General features: G+C 32.2%; 1 protein-coding gene across 1 annotated transcript in view; it reads right to left on the bottom strand.

Annotated features, from left to right (window-relative positions):
* Positions 1–20,948, bottom strand: part of LOC136978677 (putative transcription factor p65 homolog) — a 72,856-nt gene that overhangs the window by 4,873 nt on the left and 47,035 nt on the right. The window contains exons 8-11 of the mRNA XM_067274424.1: positions 13,802–13,900; positions 8,325–8,396; positions 7,454–7,522; positions 4,384–4,485 (exon numbers count right to left, since the gene is read on the bottom strand). Of these exons, the coding sequence (XP_067130525.1) occupies positions 4,384–4,485; positions 7,454–7,522; positions 8,325–8,396; positions 13,802–13,900 (342 nt within the window). The remainder of the gene's footprint in view (positions 1–4,383; positions 4,486–7,453; positions 7,523–8,324; positions 8,397–13,801; positions 13,901–20,948) is intronic.

Here is a 20,948-nt window from a genome sequence, read left to right as displayed (position 1 = left end):
TTTAAATTATAGCAAGGGGTGTCCCTAGTGGCCGTTTTTGGCATACCATGACAGACTGCCCAGTTTTTCAGTTTTATATAGTAGATTGAACACAAAATTGAGTGGCACCTTCTTACATACCAAAAAATTTTCTATTAAAGTGAAACCAATAGAAGACTCATTATGACATGGAACATATTTTCAGTAGCGTGTTTAAATCTAAATTTGTTACAAGATTTATGTGCAAATTACTTAATGTATTTCACTGTTCAATACTAAGCTCATGTTGATCAATAGTAGTGTGTGGTTAGATTTAATCATGCATATTATGTTTTTGAAACAATTTACAAGCTCTTTAATGTCAATTATGACATTAACTAAACTAGTCCCTAAAATCCATCATGATATAAAAGGAGTTGAATTCATTTGTAATGCTTTTACCAGGCTTTTCAATTCAATATTTGCTTAACTTTCATATTAGTTAGAACCTGCCAAAAACAATTAATAACAGAGATATAAATCGTGGCCTGTCTAAGATGCAAATGAAAATCATTTTGCAGAAAAAAATTTGACAGTAATGCTGAAATAAATGTAATATAATGGTTTCCACAAGTTTCCATCTTAGAAAAGCTTCACCTCTTGCAGGTTGTACACTCAAACCTGTTTTTGTGCGGTCTTTTTTGTGCGATTTTTTATATTTGCAATGTGTTTTGTACAATTATTTTTGTGCAGTATACCAATTTGATTGAAATTCATATACCGCACACAAAAAAATCACACAAAACAAATCGCACAAATAATCAATCAATCAATCTTTATTATTTGATATAACTTTTGTTATTACAAAAGTTGACCTACTGGAAGACGATTATCAAAAATTGACATATACAAGACTTTCAAAGATGGATGGTAATTCTTTTTTGAAGCCATGGCCTGCTATCGCTAAAGGATTATTAAATAATATAGGATTGTCATATAGCTACATGTGTTTAAGTGAGAATCAGTTCTTTCTGGACTGTGATCGACGATTGAGAGACCTGTATTGGTTTAGGGATGTTCAATATTTGACTGAAAGAGGCTGGAACAGTGAAATCTTCCTTAATGGAAAGTGGAGTCCCATGCCTTATTTATTGTCTGATTTGAGTTATAAACTAAAGTCATTTGGTGCACAATTTAGACTAAATAGGTTCTCCATAAACCTAAATGGCAAATCAATTAATATCTCGGATGACTCAGAATGTTTTTTTTGTGGATCAGTAGTGATGGATATGAGAAAACACCTTCTCGATTCTTGTAACTTCTTTTTGGATACCCGAACTGCTACTCTGCCATCTGATTTTTGTTATCAAATTATACTCGGTGATAATTTTTCCAAGCTAACTTTGTATAAATTATACAATTTCTTTGTTCATGTAGCTACCTTAAAACAATAATGTTCTTTTAACCCCCTTTGTAATAACAAAAGTTATATCAAATAATAAAGATTGATTGATTGAAATCGCACAAAAACAGATTCGAGTGTACTGTAGGGATTGTGAATAACCATAGCAACCTGTATCTTGCAAAAAACTGCCAGAACAGAAATAAAATCTGCATACAGCATCTATTGAAAACATGACACTTTAAGGCTACTGCCTTAGTCATTCAGCCATCAACCATTCTGGGATCTGGGGACCTATTCTGAGTTGTATCATTAAGCTAATGAATACATAAAAACCAGTTTCTATCAGAACCACATGATAGCATTTAATCAACTGTGAAAATGCTATTCCAAGCCGTACGTTTCGTTTTCAGTTCTGATACCCACGTGCGATAACTAAGCTTTTCTCATTGATCATTCTCAAAGTGCCATTAGAAACGTAACAAAAGTAAAAAGAACATGGTGACTTTAGGTGTAAGGATGATACTTCACCAGCAATTGGAGAGAGAAAATTAGGGCCTCGAGCTTGAAAGGAACTCAAAATTTTCTACAAAAAAAAAATCAAATTTTGATAACTTTTTTACAAATCAACAAACTATACTATACTTTTTTACATTTCTAGTGATTTCTTCTTTTTACTATAAAATTTATTTGATTTTTATAGGTAGCTTTTTCTTGGCTTTTAGTAGCTTTTTCACAATCAAAAAATGACAAACAAAATTTTCAGTGTTACCCTCTTTAAATTGTACCTTATTTTATATGTTGGAAATACTTTTTAACAACAAAACATTTAACATAAACATATTAATTTTAGTAATAATTTTTTTTTTTATATGATTGACTTCTAGAATTGTAAAGGGTTGATAAGGGGTCTCACACAGAGTTCTGCTTAGGGCCTTGAAATGTCTAAATCCAGCCCCGGCTAGAACTAAAGTGTTTTAACTAATATCTCAAACTGACAAGTTCTAGTTCATTGGCTGCATTGTCCCTTCTTTGATGACATTTTAACACAAAACTATTTGACTAGCGCTGGTACACAACAATACTAAAACCACATGCTTTGCTTAGAAAGCGGCGGGTTGCAGTCACGTGACAAAAATACAACATTAACTAATTGTGATTGGTTAAAGTGTAACAGCTACCGATAGCATGGAACCCAGATGCATCTCGACCGACTACCCATAGCAAGACCCACTTAACATGGAGCACAGAATAGAGATTTGTCTAAGGTTCATTAACTGCCTTTCGCTAAGAGGACTTATCAAATGTCCCGTGTATCGCACTTGTCGAGTTACTGGAATAGGTCCCCTGGTTTGAGTCTAAATTAGGAATCTCAATTTTTCACATGCAGTCTGTCTCAGGTATGTTATGTTCCATACTCCATACCCAGCAGCCATAACTATAGATTTGTCTAAACTGTGATGAATATGATTAAAGAAAGCCCTTCCAGTGCCTGTAAGGCAGAGAGTTAAAATGAAAGCAGCAGGGAATAATAATAATAAAGTATTGTCTCAAATATTCTAAGTGACCTGTTTTATTTTTATTTATTTTTTTGTTATAATTATATCTACAATGAACTGTTAAATAAATATTCGGTGTTTTTTTGTTTCACTTGAGATGATACAGCCAAAGACATAAGTATTAAAAATACAAAAAGGGCTACTGAACAAGTAAATCTTTTTCCCATTTTATTTATTGATATATAATAGTAAATGCAAAAATATTTGATAATTTTCAGTAGCAAAAGTTCAAAAACAAATAATCACTTAATGATTATTTGCTGTAGAGAACTAATATACAACAAAATTAACTTTCAGAGAACTATTCTGCAGCTGACTGTCATTACAAGAAATTTATCAGCTTTCAAGATACTATTAGATGCTTCTGCTTAAACTTGCTCATCACTGCTTTAATTGATACAACCTTTTCTGTATGAAGGTCACATGGGAACTTCATAGGCTTCCAATGGGCTGAATACATTTTTTCTTATGGAATTGGTATTTTACGGGTTTTAAGCCTGTGAAGTACCAACATACTCCATAAACCACTAGTAATTTAGATACCAAAATAACAGACCTGCTAATGATATACAAACTAGTGATATATGGTTTATTCTCATCTTTTCACTAGTCAAGTTTAGTTTGAATGTTCTTTTTCACAAGTATCTGCTTAATTAGAGAGTTGCATAATGGCATGAGACAGAAAATGTAAAGACAAAATTACAATGCCAAAACTGTGAACTGCATTTTAGGACCTATGATCCAAGGGTTGCTCATGAGTGAATTAAAAGGTACAAGCATAGAAAACAAACAAAAAAGAAGTAAAGGCAAGACTTGTATATCTGTCTTTAGTGGTTTTGAGAAAAATTGCAATGACGTATAAAGTGTCTGTGGCACTTTAAAAATTGTGGAAAAGCCTTTAAGACATTCTTGATAAATTTAGACAAACTGGACTTGGTAAGTTTCAATGGTTAAAAAAGATCCAGATTTCATTTCAAAGAACAAATGGCTTGTAGATTACTCCATCTGTTCAGAGTTTGAGCCAACGGTCTGTGCTAAATCCCACATAATGCTGATGTTCTTCGTGACAGCCTCAATATTTCCCAAGAAATCTCTTCTGCAAGAATGGGCTGCCTTTTCTATGGATAGCATCAATACCACCATAGAGAATATATTCTGAACAAATTAGTCATCAAAAAGCAGCAAACATATTAGTATTGTATCATAAAAGTATGCTTTGAAAATTGTATGCTTTTAATCATCTAACATCTTTTTTTATCATATATAACTCTTCAATCTAAAATAAGAACAAAAAACTAGATTATTTTAATTTTTTATTCAGCATTTAATTTTTACCTTAAAAGCCTTTAGCAATATGTTTGAAAGCTATTTCAATACTAAAACACTCGAATAAAGAAAATGAAGCATATAAATCTAAATATAAAAGAAAAATTTTTATCATTAAAAAATAATTTAAAAAGTTACCTGAATATGGAAGAGTTGTTGATATGGGAAGAGAATTTTCAGCAGGATGCACAGATGATGATGGCTCATTAAGTTTTTTAAATGGTAAAATATTTGAGGTATCTAAAATAATTAAACAAACAAGTCAAAATAATATCTTGGAGCCAATAATTTAAATAAAAAAAAATTTATTTAATAATGCATTCTATGAAATAACTGATGGCAATTAAAAAAAATTCATTAGCTGATCTATTTCAATAATTATCACCACAAATTTGTAATGAAATTTTCTAAATAAAACATGTTACTGTTTATACAGAACAATTATATTAACATATTAAATATTTTTATTTCAAAATGATTTAAATTAGCAAAGCATAGTCTTGGGCTATATGTAGCCTATGATCAGCTTCTTTTAATCTTTCAGTTTATTTTTTTAATAGCTCAATTTGCTATTATAACATAAAACAGGCCTGTGTCAAGAATCACAGCAGTGACTCCGCACAGTGGTGTAGTGTAGCGGGGGCGGCCCGCCCCAAGTGGCACTTTAAGGGAGCGGCAAAATTTCACAATAAATAATAATAATACCTAAATTTTTCTCCGCCCCGGGCGGCTGACACCCACGCTACGCCACTGACTCCACACCAAGTAAAAAAGTCAACTCTGGGGTTTACTTTTGGTGCGGGAGTCAGAGTTGCCAGTTTTCGGGGGTTGATTTCTCTGTCCCCAAATGCTTAAAGTAATTCTGAATATCTTGTTTGAAAGATAATTGTTTTCTTAGGTAGTAGACAAAATTTTTTATAAAAGAGTTGCTGAAATATAAGCATTCAAAAATTGCCAAAAAAGCTGTATTGTCATTCAGTGTCGTGAATGCTCCTAGAGAAAAACTAATGGGACTAGAAAGTTCAAACTTAGGCCTTTCTCATTATCATTATCTTGCAAAAACTTCCAGTTCAATAGGTCAAAGTTTATAGGGGTTCCCATAGAGCTATTTTATTCTTATTGCTTTAATGCTTGTAAGGATAAAATTGCATCAAAATGAATGATTTCCATTCAAAATGTTATCCAGAATAAGAAAAACTCAAATTTATGCAAATTAAAACTTTTCACAGTGATTTTTCTAAAAGGTGTATTGAAAGTGTCCAGTTGGAAACTGTTGCCAAGTGCTGACTGAACTATACATCATTGTATTATTACTTCAAGACAATCATTAACCAAAAACAATTGATATTCAAACAAAAACATCTGAGATGTAAAATCTTTGACTGTCACTATAATTTGTCATAATGTTTTGTCATAAGATTTTACTTGGTGCAGTTTTTTTTAAATCTTAGATGGTTTGTTTGGATAGAGTAATACAATGCCAAGGGAAACATGGCAGGAAAGTGTTAGTAATGTGATATAAAATCAGACTGATCACTCACTTTCCATCAACTAACAGCTTATTGGACCTGTGGGAATTTATAGGTCTGCAATTTTCAAATTGCAGACCTATAAATTCCCACAGGTGTCAGTCTGTTTGTCCTTCCTTATTTTTGAGAACAGGGTTATGTAGATGAAAGTCCAGACCACATAGTTAATCAAGGTTTCCTAAGCTTTCCATATTTATGAACTTCTGGTCTGGACCAGAAGTCACATTATTTGAATTCGAACATTTTCTCTAGAACTGAATGAGATAAATCAATGTTCTTCAAATTTTTCATGCATGCAGACTGGCAAAAATAGGAATATTTTGCAGACTGCACATGGTTGCATTGCTATGGGAAGCAATCCAATCACAATCATTCTCATTAATGCACATGCATTGCTTACATTGATTATTATATTGTTAAAATATGCAAGGATAATGTTATTTACCCAAATTTCATGAAATATCACAGAAAATGAAATTAAGCATTATCCTAAACTTCCACTATTTTAATTCTTTTACCTCTATGTCCTTAATATAAAAAGAAAAAGTAAAACATTGTCTACTTGGACCTTGTTTATAAATAAGACTTATTATACTGGTATAGTGTCCTCTCTTTGCTAATCAAAAACTACACCAGTATAATAAGTCCTATTCCACTATTTTTTCCCTCTATTTTAAGTTGACTTAAATTAGGTTAAAACAGGTTATGGTATATTTATATGATTCATTTAAATTCCAATTAAAAAACTCCAGCAATGAGTTTCCTGGAAACATTTAGTGGTTCCATCTGTTAAAATGTTTTTTCAACAGATGGCACCACTATTATAAAATGGCAAAAAGTATAATTTTGAGGGTAGGGATGGGTTTTATAAAAAATTGAAAATGCTAGTGAGTAAATCATCATTAATTAAGTCTGGCCCTACTGGAGATACACACAACCCCCTTTATCTCCCCACCCTTTAAACTTTTAATCACCAAAATTTAATAGCACCAATCCCTTTAATAAACAAACTATCCTGCAAAATTTCAGAAATTTTTGACAAAAATCACAGAAGTTATTGAGTTTCAAAGATGGTGAACCAAATCGTCCCCCCCACCACACACACACACACAAAAAAAACCAAATTTTTTGCATTTCTCAACACTTCAAGGTGTCCTGAGTCCAAAAATGTAAAGATCTTGGGGGGGTATTTTTCACTACAATTGACCAATTGCTATACTTTCCTTCTGATTATATATATAAATATATTACATATACATACAGCATGGAAGTAAAAAGAAAACTTATAATCAATTTTTAGGCTAAAAAACAGTAATTAGGGCACAAAATTCTTCATAGTCCTAACTGCATTTAAGAAATTCTATAATCATTGTTTTAAAATTACAATTTTTAATTAGTGTGACATTAGTTTACAAAATTTTTTGCAGGACCAGCATCTGTGAACACAAGGTTGAAGAACTCTGAGATAGATGACTGTAGATGACTTGTCAGGAAAAGTATGATGTACAGAGGCAAGACACTAAACTATATGCTCTCAATTTTAGTAAAATAAATTAAAAATTGTAGCCCAGCATTGCAAAAATGTCACAATAAAAAAAACAATTAAATAAAATTGACAAAATTACTCTATTTATTGACAAACTGAAATTATTCATATATACTTATTTTAAATTTACTACCTCCAATAAATTGTGTCGATTCTGCAGCAGAACTCGAAGCAGTGGCTGTTAGTGGATTCATGGGAAACCCTAGAAATTATATATAGAATATTTTATATTTTTTTATGAGTTTATTTCTTATAAAATATTTTAACAGAAGTTGGTGAAATTTTTTTCTTAAATTTATTGAAAGTATTATAGCTTCTCAATTTTATTACTCACTCAATTTAAATAAATTAGAATTTTTAAAAGATTGAGAGAATAAGATATTTAAAGGTTTTTAATATAAGAATTAAGAGTATTCTAGTCCAGTGGTCGGCAACCTGTGGCACGTGAAAGAATTTTGAGTGGTATGCCAATTGTGTATAAAATTAAAAACTTCAAACTATACACCAAATACTGATGTGTTAGCTTCTAAAATTGAACCACAAGGAAGTCACTAATGTTTGAATATTGTAATTTTTTATAATACTTTTATATAGTGTGTACTTATAGTTAAATAAAAACGTGTTAATGTACAACAAATTTTATAATTTTATTTTAGTGGCACGCATAGTGTCCAGTATTTTCAGTTACATGTTTTGTGGCATGCCAATGCATTTGGGTTGCCTACTGCTGTTCTAGTCTACATATGTAATAAATACACTGGATATTTGTTATAATAACTGAATACACATTATCTGAAGAAAATTCTTTAATATATTGGAAATAACACAAAATAGTTTATTTGAAATATACTAGTTGTAATTTAATACCTCTCAAAAATAATAGGCAACATTTATATCATCATATTAAATAATCCAGAATAAATATCAAATGAATGTACTGTAAATATACTAATTTGAAATTTTACATTAATGGTAGTCAAAGATTTAAAAAAATAATCACTTACGAGGAATTTCGGGTTTCACCCTATTGAATCGATATCCTCGATGAATCTGTCTCGGTACTGGAAAACCTCTACCTGAAATAGTCAAATTTGAATTATACCATATATTTCATCAAACAATATAATAAGATATTTTCAAAGTATAATCAATCTTTCATTATATTTTACAATATGAAGTTAAATAAAAATTTATTCATCATATTTGAAGACAGACCACAGTAAAATTTATTGTTAAGTCATTACAATAAATGGCAGTTACTAGTCACCAGATAGTAATTGGCCATTTAAAATTTAAACCTCTTTAATAAGAGTTTTTTTAAAACTATTCTGAAAATATTGCATGGCAGTATTAATAATACGAGTTTCTGCTGTCAATATGTAGCAAAAAAATCCCACGTTTTTCTGTCATTGTGTGTAGCCAATAACTGTACAACTTTGTATTTTTGTAAAACAAGGTGCTTTTTGGATTTAAATGACCAATATTTGTAATTTCTAGATATTGGTAGTAGAAAATTATAAAAAATGAATTCATAATATAAATATAATACTTTCTGCTATCATAGAAGTTTTAAAATAAAAATTTTATTTAAGTGGTCAAAAACTGTTTGATTTACCCTATCATTCATTCTTATCAATTTCTATAAGTTTTGTGATATGCAAATAAATTATTGTATTATCTTTACTGTAATAATCATTCAAATTATTAATTTTAATTTTGAATAAGTTTATATTTATTGTTTTGTTGACTTACAAACCACCTTGCATACTTTTCCAGCTGTAAAACATTTCTTGCACTTAAAAATTCTAGTCTAAGCAAATGTTTTCATATCTGGTCTCATTTTTCAGGTATCTAATGCCATTCTTGAGCTTAAGGAAAGTGAACAACAGTGGGAATTTATAGGTCTACAATTTTTTTTAAATTGCAGACCAATTAAATAATAAATATAATTTATTTTAAAAATATAAATATGAATAAAATCTGTTTTCAATTGTTAACTCATATCCCTCTCATATGTTATTTGTAAAAATTCATTCACATCATCTGTAAATTTGAAAATTCCTCAAATTTTATTAAAATTAACAATTAAATTTAATTACTTTATTAAAATAAAGCAATATTCCAATATAGCAATAACTATAATTCATGATTAAAATATACTGTAACAACTTTTACTGACTACAGTGGTGCCTTATACTTCAAATTTAATTCATTCCAAGAGGCTGTTCAAAGTCCAAATCAATTTTTCCCATTAGAAATAATGGAAAGTGAATTAATCCATTCTCAGACCCTAACCAATACCCATTTTGGTAAACTTAAAACAGCAAATATGCATAATTTAAGGTAAAAATAATAAAATGTCATTATAATAAATTAAAACATGAAAATAATAAATATGTAAATATTGTAAAATAAAATGAAAATTGCATTTACTGGTCACACTGGTGACTTTTGCATAGCTGCCAGATACATCACATGTTTAAAAGTTGTTTATGCAGACATGAAAAATGCAAGAGGAAAGAGAAAAACAGGAGGGGAGTTAAAGCCAAGTGAACCAAGGTAACATGCCTTCAGGAATACTCTCCTTGTTTTCCCTCTAGTTGTGTTCATGCAAAAGTGAGAAAGAAAAGTCCAATGAATTTTATAATGAAATAAGGTTAAAGAGAAATAAACAAACTACAATCAATCAATTTTATTTGCTGCACAAAAAAGTACAACACCAGCACCACAAAAAGCACAACCGGTAACGTGAGTATAAAAACATATTAAGGATACAATATACAAAATATAAAGTACAAATCCAAAATGTAGTATAAGAATACGAAGATACAAAATTTTTAAAGTACATAATACAAGTTATGATATAAAATGGAAAGTATAAAATATAATATACAAAGAAAATTTAAAATGCAAAATTACAAAATGCAAAATACAGAAAATAAAATATAAGATACATATTATACAAATAAAATTGGAATAAAAATATTATACAAATGTTAAAAAAGCTTACAATACAGTGAGAGTATTGAAGGTACAGGATAAATAATATGCATGAGTGCAGTAAAGTACAGGAGTTGCTAAAAATCACATCAAATATTCTATACATGGTTATGATATACAATATGCCTAAAATAGCAGGAAGAACAGGTGCTGAGTGTAGCTGATGGGACATAGACCAAGCAATGAGGTTCAGGGAAGAGAAGTGGCGGAACAATGAGTGACAAGGCTGTGGTACTGGGTGACCAGCTGGGCAAAGTGGGTGTAGGTGGTCTGATCATTGACCAGATCATTGAGATTGCATGGCCATTGAATGCCTCTAGAATTAATGATGGTCTTTAGATGTAACCTCTCAACTTCAAGCATAGGGCACTCAAAAATATAATGGTTGGCACCATCCTGTATGTCACAGAGAGGACAGGTGTTGGCTGATTGATGGGCGAATCTATTCAGGTAATTAAAGAAGTTTCCATGGTTGGTGTAGAACTGCATGCTACAATGATTAATTTTAATCCACTTGTAGTTGAATAAATCAGTGATGATGGGGAAGAATTTATTTGTGATAGACTGCCAGGCATTTTACGTGCTTTGCCAGTCGTGAAGAAGATTGTTCCAGAGTAATTTCTTAAGGGTGGATTTGCTTATTTTATTGTAGGTGATAGAAATAGTAGTGTCTTTAGCAGCGGATTTTGCAAGAATGTCAGCCCTGTCGTTTCCAGGATTACCCTGGTGAGCACGGATCCAGGTTAAGGAGTAGCTGTTGGAGGATGCCATTGCAGTTGGGTAGATGTCGGTAACCAGTTCGTGAGGGTGCTTGTTTTTAATGATGGCAATGGCTGCCTGGCTATCAGTAACAATATTAATATTTTGACTTTTGTGATTATTGTCACACCAGTGGAGGGCAGAGTTGATGGCAAAGAGCTCGGCTTGGAAAGTGGAACAGTGGTCAGCCAGGCGAAGTCGCCTGTGGTAGATTTCGTTGCCATCACAGTAGGCTACAAAGCTGCACCCAACATGACTGTCTATTCTGAAGCCATCAGTAAAGATTACGCTGACCTGGGTATTGGACAAGATAAAAAGGAGTGTTCACTTCTACATCTTTGGCACAGATGCTTTGGGAGGGGTTGATATTGATGTCGTGTCCCCATTTAAGCCTCCAATGTTTGTGAAAAAAGTTGATGGTCTTCTCAATTGGAGGTTTTTTTGCTATCACCTGCAAACCATCAGTTGGAGCAGTACGGTAAGCCTTTGTTATAAGGAGCAGGGCTTTGCGTTGAGCAGATGTTAAGGACCTGCGAGGATGGACTTTGTAGGCTGCATGGCCCCAGGTGCCACAAGTGTAGGTCAAAGTGGGGACAAAAATGTAGTCATAAATGGTTGCCATCGCCTCAGCATTGAGGCCCCAAAACTACATTATTAACATTTTCTTCCTTTTATTTATAGCCTCTCTGTGTTTTTATGCAGCTTATTGAGCCATTTTCTTCATGTTTGACAGACTGCCATTCTCACCATTTTATTATAGTCCTCCATCACCATTTTTTCCCCTCCTCTTCTGAATTTGTGCATGCATGCACGCACAAATTCAGAAGAGGAGGAAAAAAATACAAAAGTTTAGCAGATTGAACATTTGAGGATGAGGGAAACTGGTGAGTTTCTTTCACATAATGCACAAACTGCATTGTGAGTGCAATTTCTGATCTCAAAAGTTCTTTTTCACCTGTTTCCCCCCCTCTCTTTCCACATTTGCATAAATGCAGCTTAATGCAAGAACAAGAAATGACTTGGACACACAATAGATTGCATTTATGTTTCAAGCGCACTTTTTTCACCACTTTATACATAGTTCGAACTTTGGAGCATTGTTCAAACTCTGAAGTGAATTTTTGTTGAATTTTGCATTTAAACTCTGAAGTGTATGAAGTATGAGATACCACTGTATTTTGATTTGTTTTAGTTTTGATTTCATAAGTATCATAAAACTTTAAGCTATGTTGTTATCATCTCTAGTGAACATTTAACTATCATATACAGTTGAACCTCTATATTCGTAATATTCGATATTCATCATATTTTGATGACTTTTCCTCCCTCCATATTTATCAGTATTCGTCATCATTTCCAACACCAGCAGTGACACTACAATCACATGCCCGCACCGATCAGCTAACTGTGTTAGCTTAGTGTTGCCAATTTAGTTAATTTTTTGCTAGATTTAGTGGATTTATGAACAATCTAGCTATGCAAATTACCTAAATTATAATAGCCTAGCTATTTTTATAATGCTATCTAGCTATAAAAAAAAAAAAATCAAACAATTTTAATGTAAATAATATGATTTGAATGTTTTTATTAAAATGTCTAGCTATAAATTTGAATTGGCAATGTTATGTTAACTAGCTGTAGTTAATCAGTCTGCTTTGTGTGGTCATCATGTGTGTTCTTGGTTTCTTGCATTGATTATTTTCAAAAACTCAAGTTCCAATGGCTCTAACAAAGCACAGTGAAGAAAAACAGAAGAAAAGGAAAGCCATTAGAACAACAATAAACACAGCAATTTTTTTGTCTTAAAATGGACAAAGTGTTTTCAACTTAACCAAAGAATTTAATATTCCGAGGTCATAACTGAAATTACGTAATGTTTTAATTGATAGTATGTCATCTTCTGAAAAAAATATCCTTACTCTTCTTTCCCTTCTACCATTATACTGTATTTATTTGATACAATAAAGTTTTACAAACAACATATTTTTTTGAACAAGATAATTTTTATTCTTGTACATTTTTTTACAATGGAAATGAATTAATTGATTATTTATCATGAGAAAAATTGTTTCTATATTCACCATATTTGTTAGGTCGTTAGGAACAGATTAATGACGAATATAGAGGTTCCACTGTAATTAAAAACATACCATATTCTACATATATAAAAGCATGCTCTTGTAGATGGAGCAACATTAAATTGTGTAAAGTACCTAAAAAATTTTCTATTTTTAAAACACCTTTTATACTATTGGAATAATTTTTTTATTTTGGCTTTTTATTTTTAACTAGCTGCATGTGCCCAAATAGACAATATTTTTCTAAATATTGTTTCTTAACTTCTTGTCTTAAAAATAATTAAATGAGAAATCAATCTAAATCTAGAAATTATATTTTTATTAAAAATTGCAAAATAATTTAACAAATGCATTTTTCAGATTTAGAAATTATCTATTAGAGAAATGGTTAATAGAGAAATTTATGAAGAAAATTTTTCCTACAATTCTCAGTTATCTTAAATCATTAACTGAAAAGCATTTGATTAGTGAATTTCAGAATAATAATCACAAATGAATAGGTAGTAAGATATTCTTTGTAAATTTTATCATTTATTTTATAGTTGTTCTAACCCAGAAATATTAAAATAAATGAATAAAATTTAATTGTATGCTTTAATGCATTTTTCACATAAAAACAGAATTTTTGAAATAGTTTTAAATACCTTGTCCTCCAGTAGCACCTTGTGAGGTCATTTCTCGTATGTAATTATCAAAACAACCTTGTTCAAATTTAACTCGCTTACGAGCAAGATGTTCTGGATCTGAAATAAAATTATGTTATTTATTACTTAATTTATTAAAATGTTATTTGTCAAAATTCATTTTATACCATAATGCTGTCTGTATTCTTTATAAAAATCTTGTACTGTACATTTCCATAAATTTAGTAATTAATTAATTTTATATCAAATTAATATATTTTTAAATAATTAAATTTATTTATTGAACTTTAATTTTTTTATAATCCTATCACTGATACTAAATACTGTCACTAAAGTTAATTTTCTTCAGTATGTGCATAAATATTAATCATTATAGTGCATTTCAAAAAGTAAAGCATTAATTTTTAAAAATATTTCTCTTTTAAATTAAAAATCAAATTCTGTTTAATTGAATATGATGATTTAAAAATAAAGTAGTTTATTGAAGCATTTTCAAATAATATAGTATTCTATAGTATAATATAAAACTAAAGAGCTAAAATATATAATTGAAAATAAACTTATCTAATGTATTCAAAGTTCCATATGTAAAATATCATAATTTGATGCATTTTTAATATAATAATTTAAAAATGAATCCATTCTAGGAAGTAACATCTTAAATTTTTGTTTTTAATATTCTTATCATTGATGATGATAATTAACTTAAAGATTGGAATTTATGTTGAAGAAATTTAAAATTGACACTGAGCAAACTGAAAATTTCTGATCTTTATATTTTCATGTTTAATTGAATGGCAATTTATAGTATTGAATATAAAAGGAGTTTAAAATTAAGGCCTGAATTGTTTTGTCTTCATGCTCTTATACTATCTTTTTTTAATCACTTTAGGACATAGTAATTGAGTAGATTTTTAATGGCATTTTATTTAAGAGCCAGATTTACATACATTTAAAATTGCAATAAATGTGCATGTGCATGCTTGTAAAAATGCCAGATATATGCAGTATGTATGATAAAAGTACCAGTAATAAACTCTAAAATTTGTAATTTGAAATGCATACAACAGGCTAATTTACTTCTATCTGCAAGCAAATCTTACTAATGTCTTATTACATAACACGTCTTAGGTGAGAGTAACCAAACAAGCAACAATAGGTGACACAAAAGATTTGAAAATTTTAGCATCACAAAACATGTACAGTCATACCTCGGAACTCGAACGTTTCGAAGCCCGAACAAATTGGTACCCGACCAAAAATTTCGAAAAAAAATGCCCGTTCCCAAACAAAATTTTGGTACTCGAACGGGAAAGCCCGCCAAGTCGATGCCGGCGTCAGTTACGAGACAGTCATTGTTTCACATGCACATTAACTTACGCTGTGCTATATTTTTTGGATTAGCATCCTTTTCTTTTGATTTATTAGCCCTTAAACATGGGTCCCAAGAAAAATAAAAGTGAAAGTGGTCAAGGAAAAAGGAAAACAGTGAGAACAACAATCGAACTGAAAAAAGAAATCATTGCTAAACATGAAAATGGAGTGCGTGTTTCGGATCTTGCTGTCCAATATTCTATGGCTAAGTCGACGATATCGACTATTTTAAAGAATAAAGAAACAATAAAAAGAGCTAATGTTGCAAAAGGAGTGACTACGTTGACAAAGCAAAGGCCTCAGATACTTGAAGAAGTGGAGAAGTTGCTACTTATTTTTATAAATGAGAAACAGTTACGAGGTGATAGCATTAGTGAGACATTTATTTGTGAAAAGGCGCTAGAAATCTATGACGATTTAGTGAAGAAAACCCCTGGTACAAGTACGAGTGCTTTTGTATTCAAAGCTAGTAGAGGGTGGTTTGAAAATTTTAAGAACCGAAGTGGAATACATAACGTAGTAAGGCATGGAGAGGGAGCTAGTTCAGACAAGGAAGGGGCTGAGAAATTTGTCGCCGAGTTTAGTAAACTTATGATGGAAGAAGATTATGCACCTCAACAGGTGTTCAATGCAGACGAAACTGGGCTATTTTGGAAGAAAATGCCGAATAGAACTTATATTACAAAGGAAGAAAAAGCACTACCAGGGGACAAGCCAATGAAAGATAGGCTTACTCTTTTGCTATGTGGTAACGCAAGTGGAGATTTTACGGTTAAGCCATTGTTGATTTATCATTCCGACAACCCAAGGGTGTTCAAAAGGAACAATATTATGAAGAGTAAATTGCCTGTTATGTGGCGTGCTAATTCAAAGGCCTGGGTGACTCGGCAATTTTTTGTTGAGTGGGTGCATGAAGTTTTTGCACCAAGTGTGAAAGAATATTTGCAAGAAAAGAACTTGCCAATAAAATGCCTTCTCCTATTAGATAATGCTCCTGCTCACCCTCCAGGCTTGGAGGAGGATTTAGTCGAAGAATTCGACTTTATTCGGGTTAAATATCTGCCACCTAACACAACCCCTTTGCTACAACCAATGGATCACAACAGGTCATTTCTAATTTCAAGAAATTGTACACTAAATCCTTGTTTCGGAAGTGTTTTGAAGTCACTAATGACACTCTGTTAACTTTGAAAGAATTTTGGAAAAATCATTTCCATATTCTTAATTGCGTTCATCTTATTGACAATGCATGGAACCAAGTGACATACCGTACCATGAATTCAGCATGGAGGAAACTCTGGCCCGACTGTGTACCAGAGCGAGATTTTGAGGGCTTTAATAAAGAAATTGTGGATGACATTGTTTCTATTGGACAAAGCATAGGCTTGGAGGTCGACAATGAGGATATTGAAGAGCTCGTGGAAGACCACAGTACCGAGCTTACTACAGAAGAGTTGGAGCACCTTCAAAATGAGCAACAAAGGATTTTGGACTGAGGATATGTCTTCGGGAGAGGAGGAAGGGAAGGAGGATATCCCAAGTTCAGTGATTAAAGAAATTTGTGCTAAGTGGGGGGATGTGCAAGCTTTTGTTGAAAAATCTCATCCTGATACCGTGGTAGCCAATAGGGCTGTACAACTTTTCAATGAAAATGTCATATCTCATTTCCGTAAAATTCTGCAAAAAAGGCAGAAGCAACAGACAATGGATAAGTTTTTAATTAAAGATTTACCTGCCCAAAAGCGACAGAAAAGGGAAGCAACCCCCGAAGTTCCATTACCAGATGTTTTTATGGAAGGGGATTCTCCTTCTCGGCAGTAACTCCCGCTCTTCCTCCTCACACCTCCATCCACTTACGCCATCATATTGCAATCAAAAAGGTAAGTTTTCGTATGTTAAAATGACTTCTTTAATGTTTTTACTATTTATTGAGTTATATGTGTTATTTACTGCTTGCCTAAAAACTAAATATCATTTATACTCTAATCTGTTATGTTACTAGCGAATCAACTGGGGATTGGAATGCATTAATCCATTTTACATTATTTGTAATGGGAAAAAATGATCTGGAGTCCGAACATATTGGTACTCGAACCTCTTTCTGGAATGGATTATGTTCGAGTACCAAGGTACCACTGTATTAGAATGTTTCAAGAAGGAGTTGAACAGTTAAGTAATTGACAATTGTTGAATTTATTTCTATTTATACAACTGTTTAAAGATGTTTGAGGATGATTAGTATAACCTAGTTTCTCTCATCCTATAGTTACATCACTGGTCTAAAGTAGTAGTATCTTTTTGTTTATAATCCTGCACAAATGATGAAAAATGAGTAAACACACTTATCAACTAATTATAGATTTAATGTGAAAGTTGATGATAATATTTTGTTCCTACTGATATCATAAACTCTAGTAAACTTAGTTTCAGTGCAACTTACCTTTGATTAATTGCTGTTTTATGTTATGTTGTTGTAAGAATGTTTTAATACTTGAAACCATTTTTAGCAAAAATTGATTTGTGGAATACATTAAATATAGCATTTACAATAATATTAATCCAGTTAATTCAAAGAATTTTGAAAATTTGAAAAATGAGAGATTTCCATGGTAATGGAAAATGTGTTTGTTTGTGGTACTTTTAACCAGTTGTTTGCGGAGTACTGCTATTGGAGTAACCAGTTTTTGTTAAACTGTTGCAGAGTACTCCAGTTGGAGTAAGTGTCAATTATTTTTCGTAATTAACTAGTTGGTGGCAATTTAAGTACTGATTGGCTTTTATCTACATAGACTAAGTCTGTTTCAACGAATAAGATATTTGTTACCACCCCGTATTTTTAAATTTAGGCACAAAACTTATCCATTCCATGTTAAGTCTATGGGAGCCCTTTCTTTTGTTCATTTGACAATAAAATCCTAGTTAGCATGCCCGTTAAGCTCTAATTGGTATATTATAGCTAAATGACTATCCTTTGACCAATACGCATCGACTTGGGTTTGTGGGGTGGGAACTTTCTTGGAAAAAGTTATACCAACTTCGAGCTACATTGTCAGCTACAAACATAAACAAACAATTATAAATCGTTATTCTTATCTAGTTTTAGCATGAATTTAATAAATTTTTATGTATATTTATCCTATTTAACAAATAAGCTTGTTTTCTAAACCATTCAGCCAAAGATCTTTCAAAAAACAAAGTACTTCCGGTTATGGTGGTACTTCCGTAATACATAAGATATACATGTATAGTCGTTAATATAATAAAGTAATAATCGCTTATTATAGTCTACTATTAGTACAATAGTTTAAATAACGTATAAATAGAGTCAAATACACATCATCAATAATAAAAGTGTATTAAGCTAGATTTAGAAAAACCACCACCCCCCACGCCAATCGGCATTATAATCTAAAAGCCGTATTATTTCTCTACGTTGATTTAGAAAGCTGCAGTTTTTTTTATTTGATAGAAAATAGACATGTCTAAGTAACGTATGTAACAAATTAATGGAATATTTATAAAAAAACAATTTTTTTAAATATTTTAAAATCTTAAATTTTATTAATTTTTTTAAACATACATAATATTTTGAAGTTAACAATCGTAAAGTGTAATATGTACGGGATAGAAAACTGAAAACAGATTATATCTACTACAGTTTTTAAGCGAGATATCGCAAATTGAAAAACCACTTTAAAAACCACAAAACCTGTACGCAACAGCGGTGTTGTTTCGGATTATCGAGTGCGCAGCTGACTTAAAGAATGAAAATTAGATGGTTCAGATTTAAAACATTTGAATTTTGCAAGCTCATTTATAATTGGATAACAAAGTGCTATTTCTCATATGAACTATACATGCACAAAAATGATTCATTGCATAGACAGTAGAAATGAATTATAGATTATTTTGGAAAAAAAAGTACTTGCAATCATGCAAACAAGCTATAAAATTTATAAGGTATTTACTTAATCCCAAAAATGATCAAATCTGCAAATATGCAGTAAAAATCAAAAACATATTTCATATAATCAGATAATAATGCATAAATGCGTATAATAATAAACATTTTATATGCAATTTTAAAACTGCATATAAAATATGCATTATTGGACAACCTTAATTTGATTTATTTGGATCCAAATGATGTTTATATTGAAGTTTCAACATCATAGCATTTAAGAAAAAACCATGCACATGCATACAAATCTGGCCCTTAATTGTAATAAATAATTCTTGAAAGATTATTTTCATTTCATTTCATCAATTAAAAATAATACAATAAGACATGTAAAGGTCGCCTTTGGCGGCCTGTGTCAAAGAAACCGCCCGACTGAGGTAATTGCTCCCACCTGGGGTCGGGGCCATAAACGGCCGGAAGAATCAAAGGTGTAGCGTCTCCACTTAAGGGACAATGTGTTGGCCACGTGCCGGCCAGCTTGAGAAAACTAGAATAAATAAAGCACGGACGCAAATGTGAGCTACGTCGGCGGGGGATAGGGCGGACGTCTTGGAAGGCTCTAAGAAGGGGAAGGAAGTGATTGGTCGCAGGAGGCAGTGCCAGAATCCCTTAAATTGGAAGGGTGGCAAAAAAGCGAGGAGAAAGGGCGAGGGACCTGGTACGTGGCGGTCTCTAACAACAGGCAGACCTTTGAGGCGGATAGAGAGAGTGTTCTCCTCTTGGAAAGTCCTCTGGAGAAAGGTTGTTGTAGAGACGGACGGCCACGAGGTTAAGCCATCTCCGGAAGAGTGACTCGTGTTCCCAGGCCAGCTAAGTCGACGTGCTGCATCACAGCTTCGATACTGTAGTGTACGTAATGCTATTACATAGTGTATATCTTTGTAAATATTTGTAAATAAACTGTATATAACTAATTATCGAGTGTGGAGGTGTGACTTTCAACGGACCATCAAACGGACAATCTCGAGGCGTAAAGAACGACTCGGGACGGAACATTTGTAAAGATCACGAGACGAGTAAGAAGGATCTTCACTGGCGCAGTCTTCGACAGGATTTTCTTGCAAATCTTCAGGAGATTCTCGCAAGACGACAGGAAAGTACTGAGCCCACATTCGAGATAGTGAGAACTTTGGATACTTACGGAAGGAAGAGTAGCCGGAAATCAAGGCGGAACAGAACTCAACATTGGTAAGTTGTTCTTGATTATTTGTATTCAGAATGCCGGGACGCGGAAGGACTCAAGGGTCAAAAAGGGGTATGCCATGTTCTGAGGATCAGGGAGGTCGGGCTGATCTTAGTCAATCCCAGGAAATGGATACGGAGCCGGAAAAGGAAATTTTGGACCCCGAGGTCGAGGTCACAGACAACCAGAATGAAATAGAGGGACGTGAGTCTGACGAGTTAGAGAAATTACGCTTGCAGATTAGACTAGCCGAGATAGAAACTAAAAACAAAGAGATAGAAACTAAAAACAAAGAAATAGAAGAAACAGGGAAATTGAAAGGGACATTAGAAAAAGCGAAATCGAAATGGAAATTAGGAAAAGCGAAATAGAGTTAGAGAGAGATCGTCTACGAAGTGATTCTAGGACTAGTAATAACTCTGAGCTGGGAGGTAACTTGGATAGCCTAGCTAGAAAAATCAGATGGGCTTTACCTAAAATGCCAGACAAGGAGGCGGAAGTACCGTCGTGGTTTCGGGCCGTAGAGGTAGTGTTACAAACGTACGATGTGCCGGAAGAACTTCAGGGGCAGCTAGTTTTAACGGTGCTATCGGAGAAATGTAAAACGGCGTTAAATAGGCTTACGGCAG

The sequence above is a fragment of the Centruroides vittatus genome, unplaced genomic scaffold (genome assembly GCF_030686945.1).
Source record: "Centruroides vittatus isolate TY-2023 unplaced genomic scaffold, ASM3068694v2 contig_549, whole genome shotgun sequence".
Classification (NCBI taxonomy): Eukaryota; Metazoa; Arthropoda; class Arachnida; order Scorpiones; family Buthidae; genus Centruroides; species Centruroides vittatus.
Note: the sequence above shows the minus strand (reverse complement) of the source record. Positions and strands in the feature narration are given on the sequence as shown.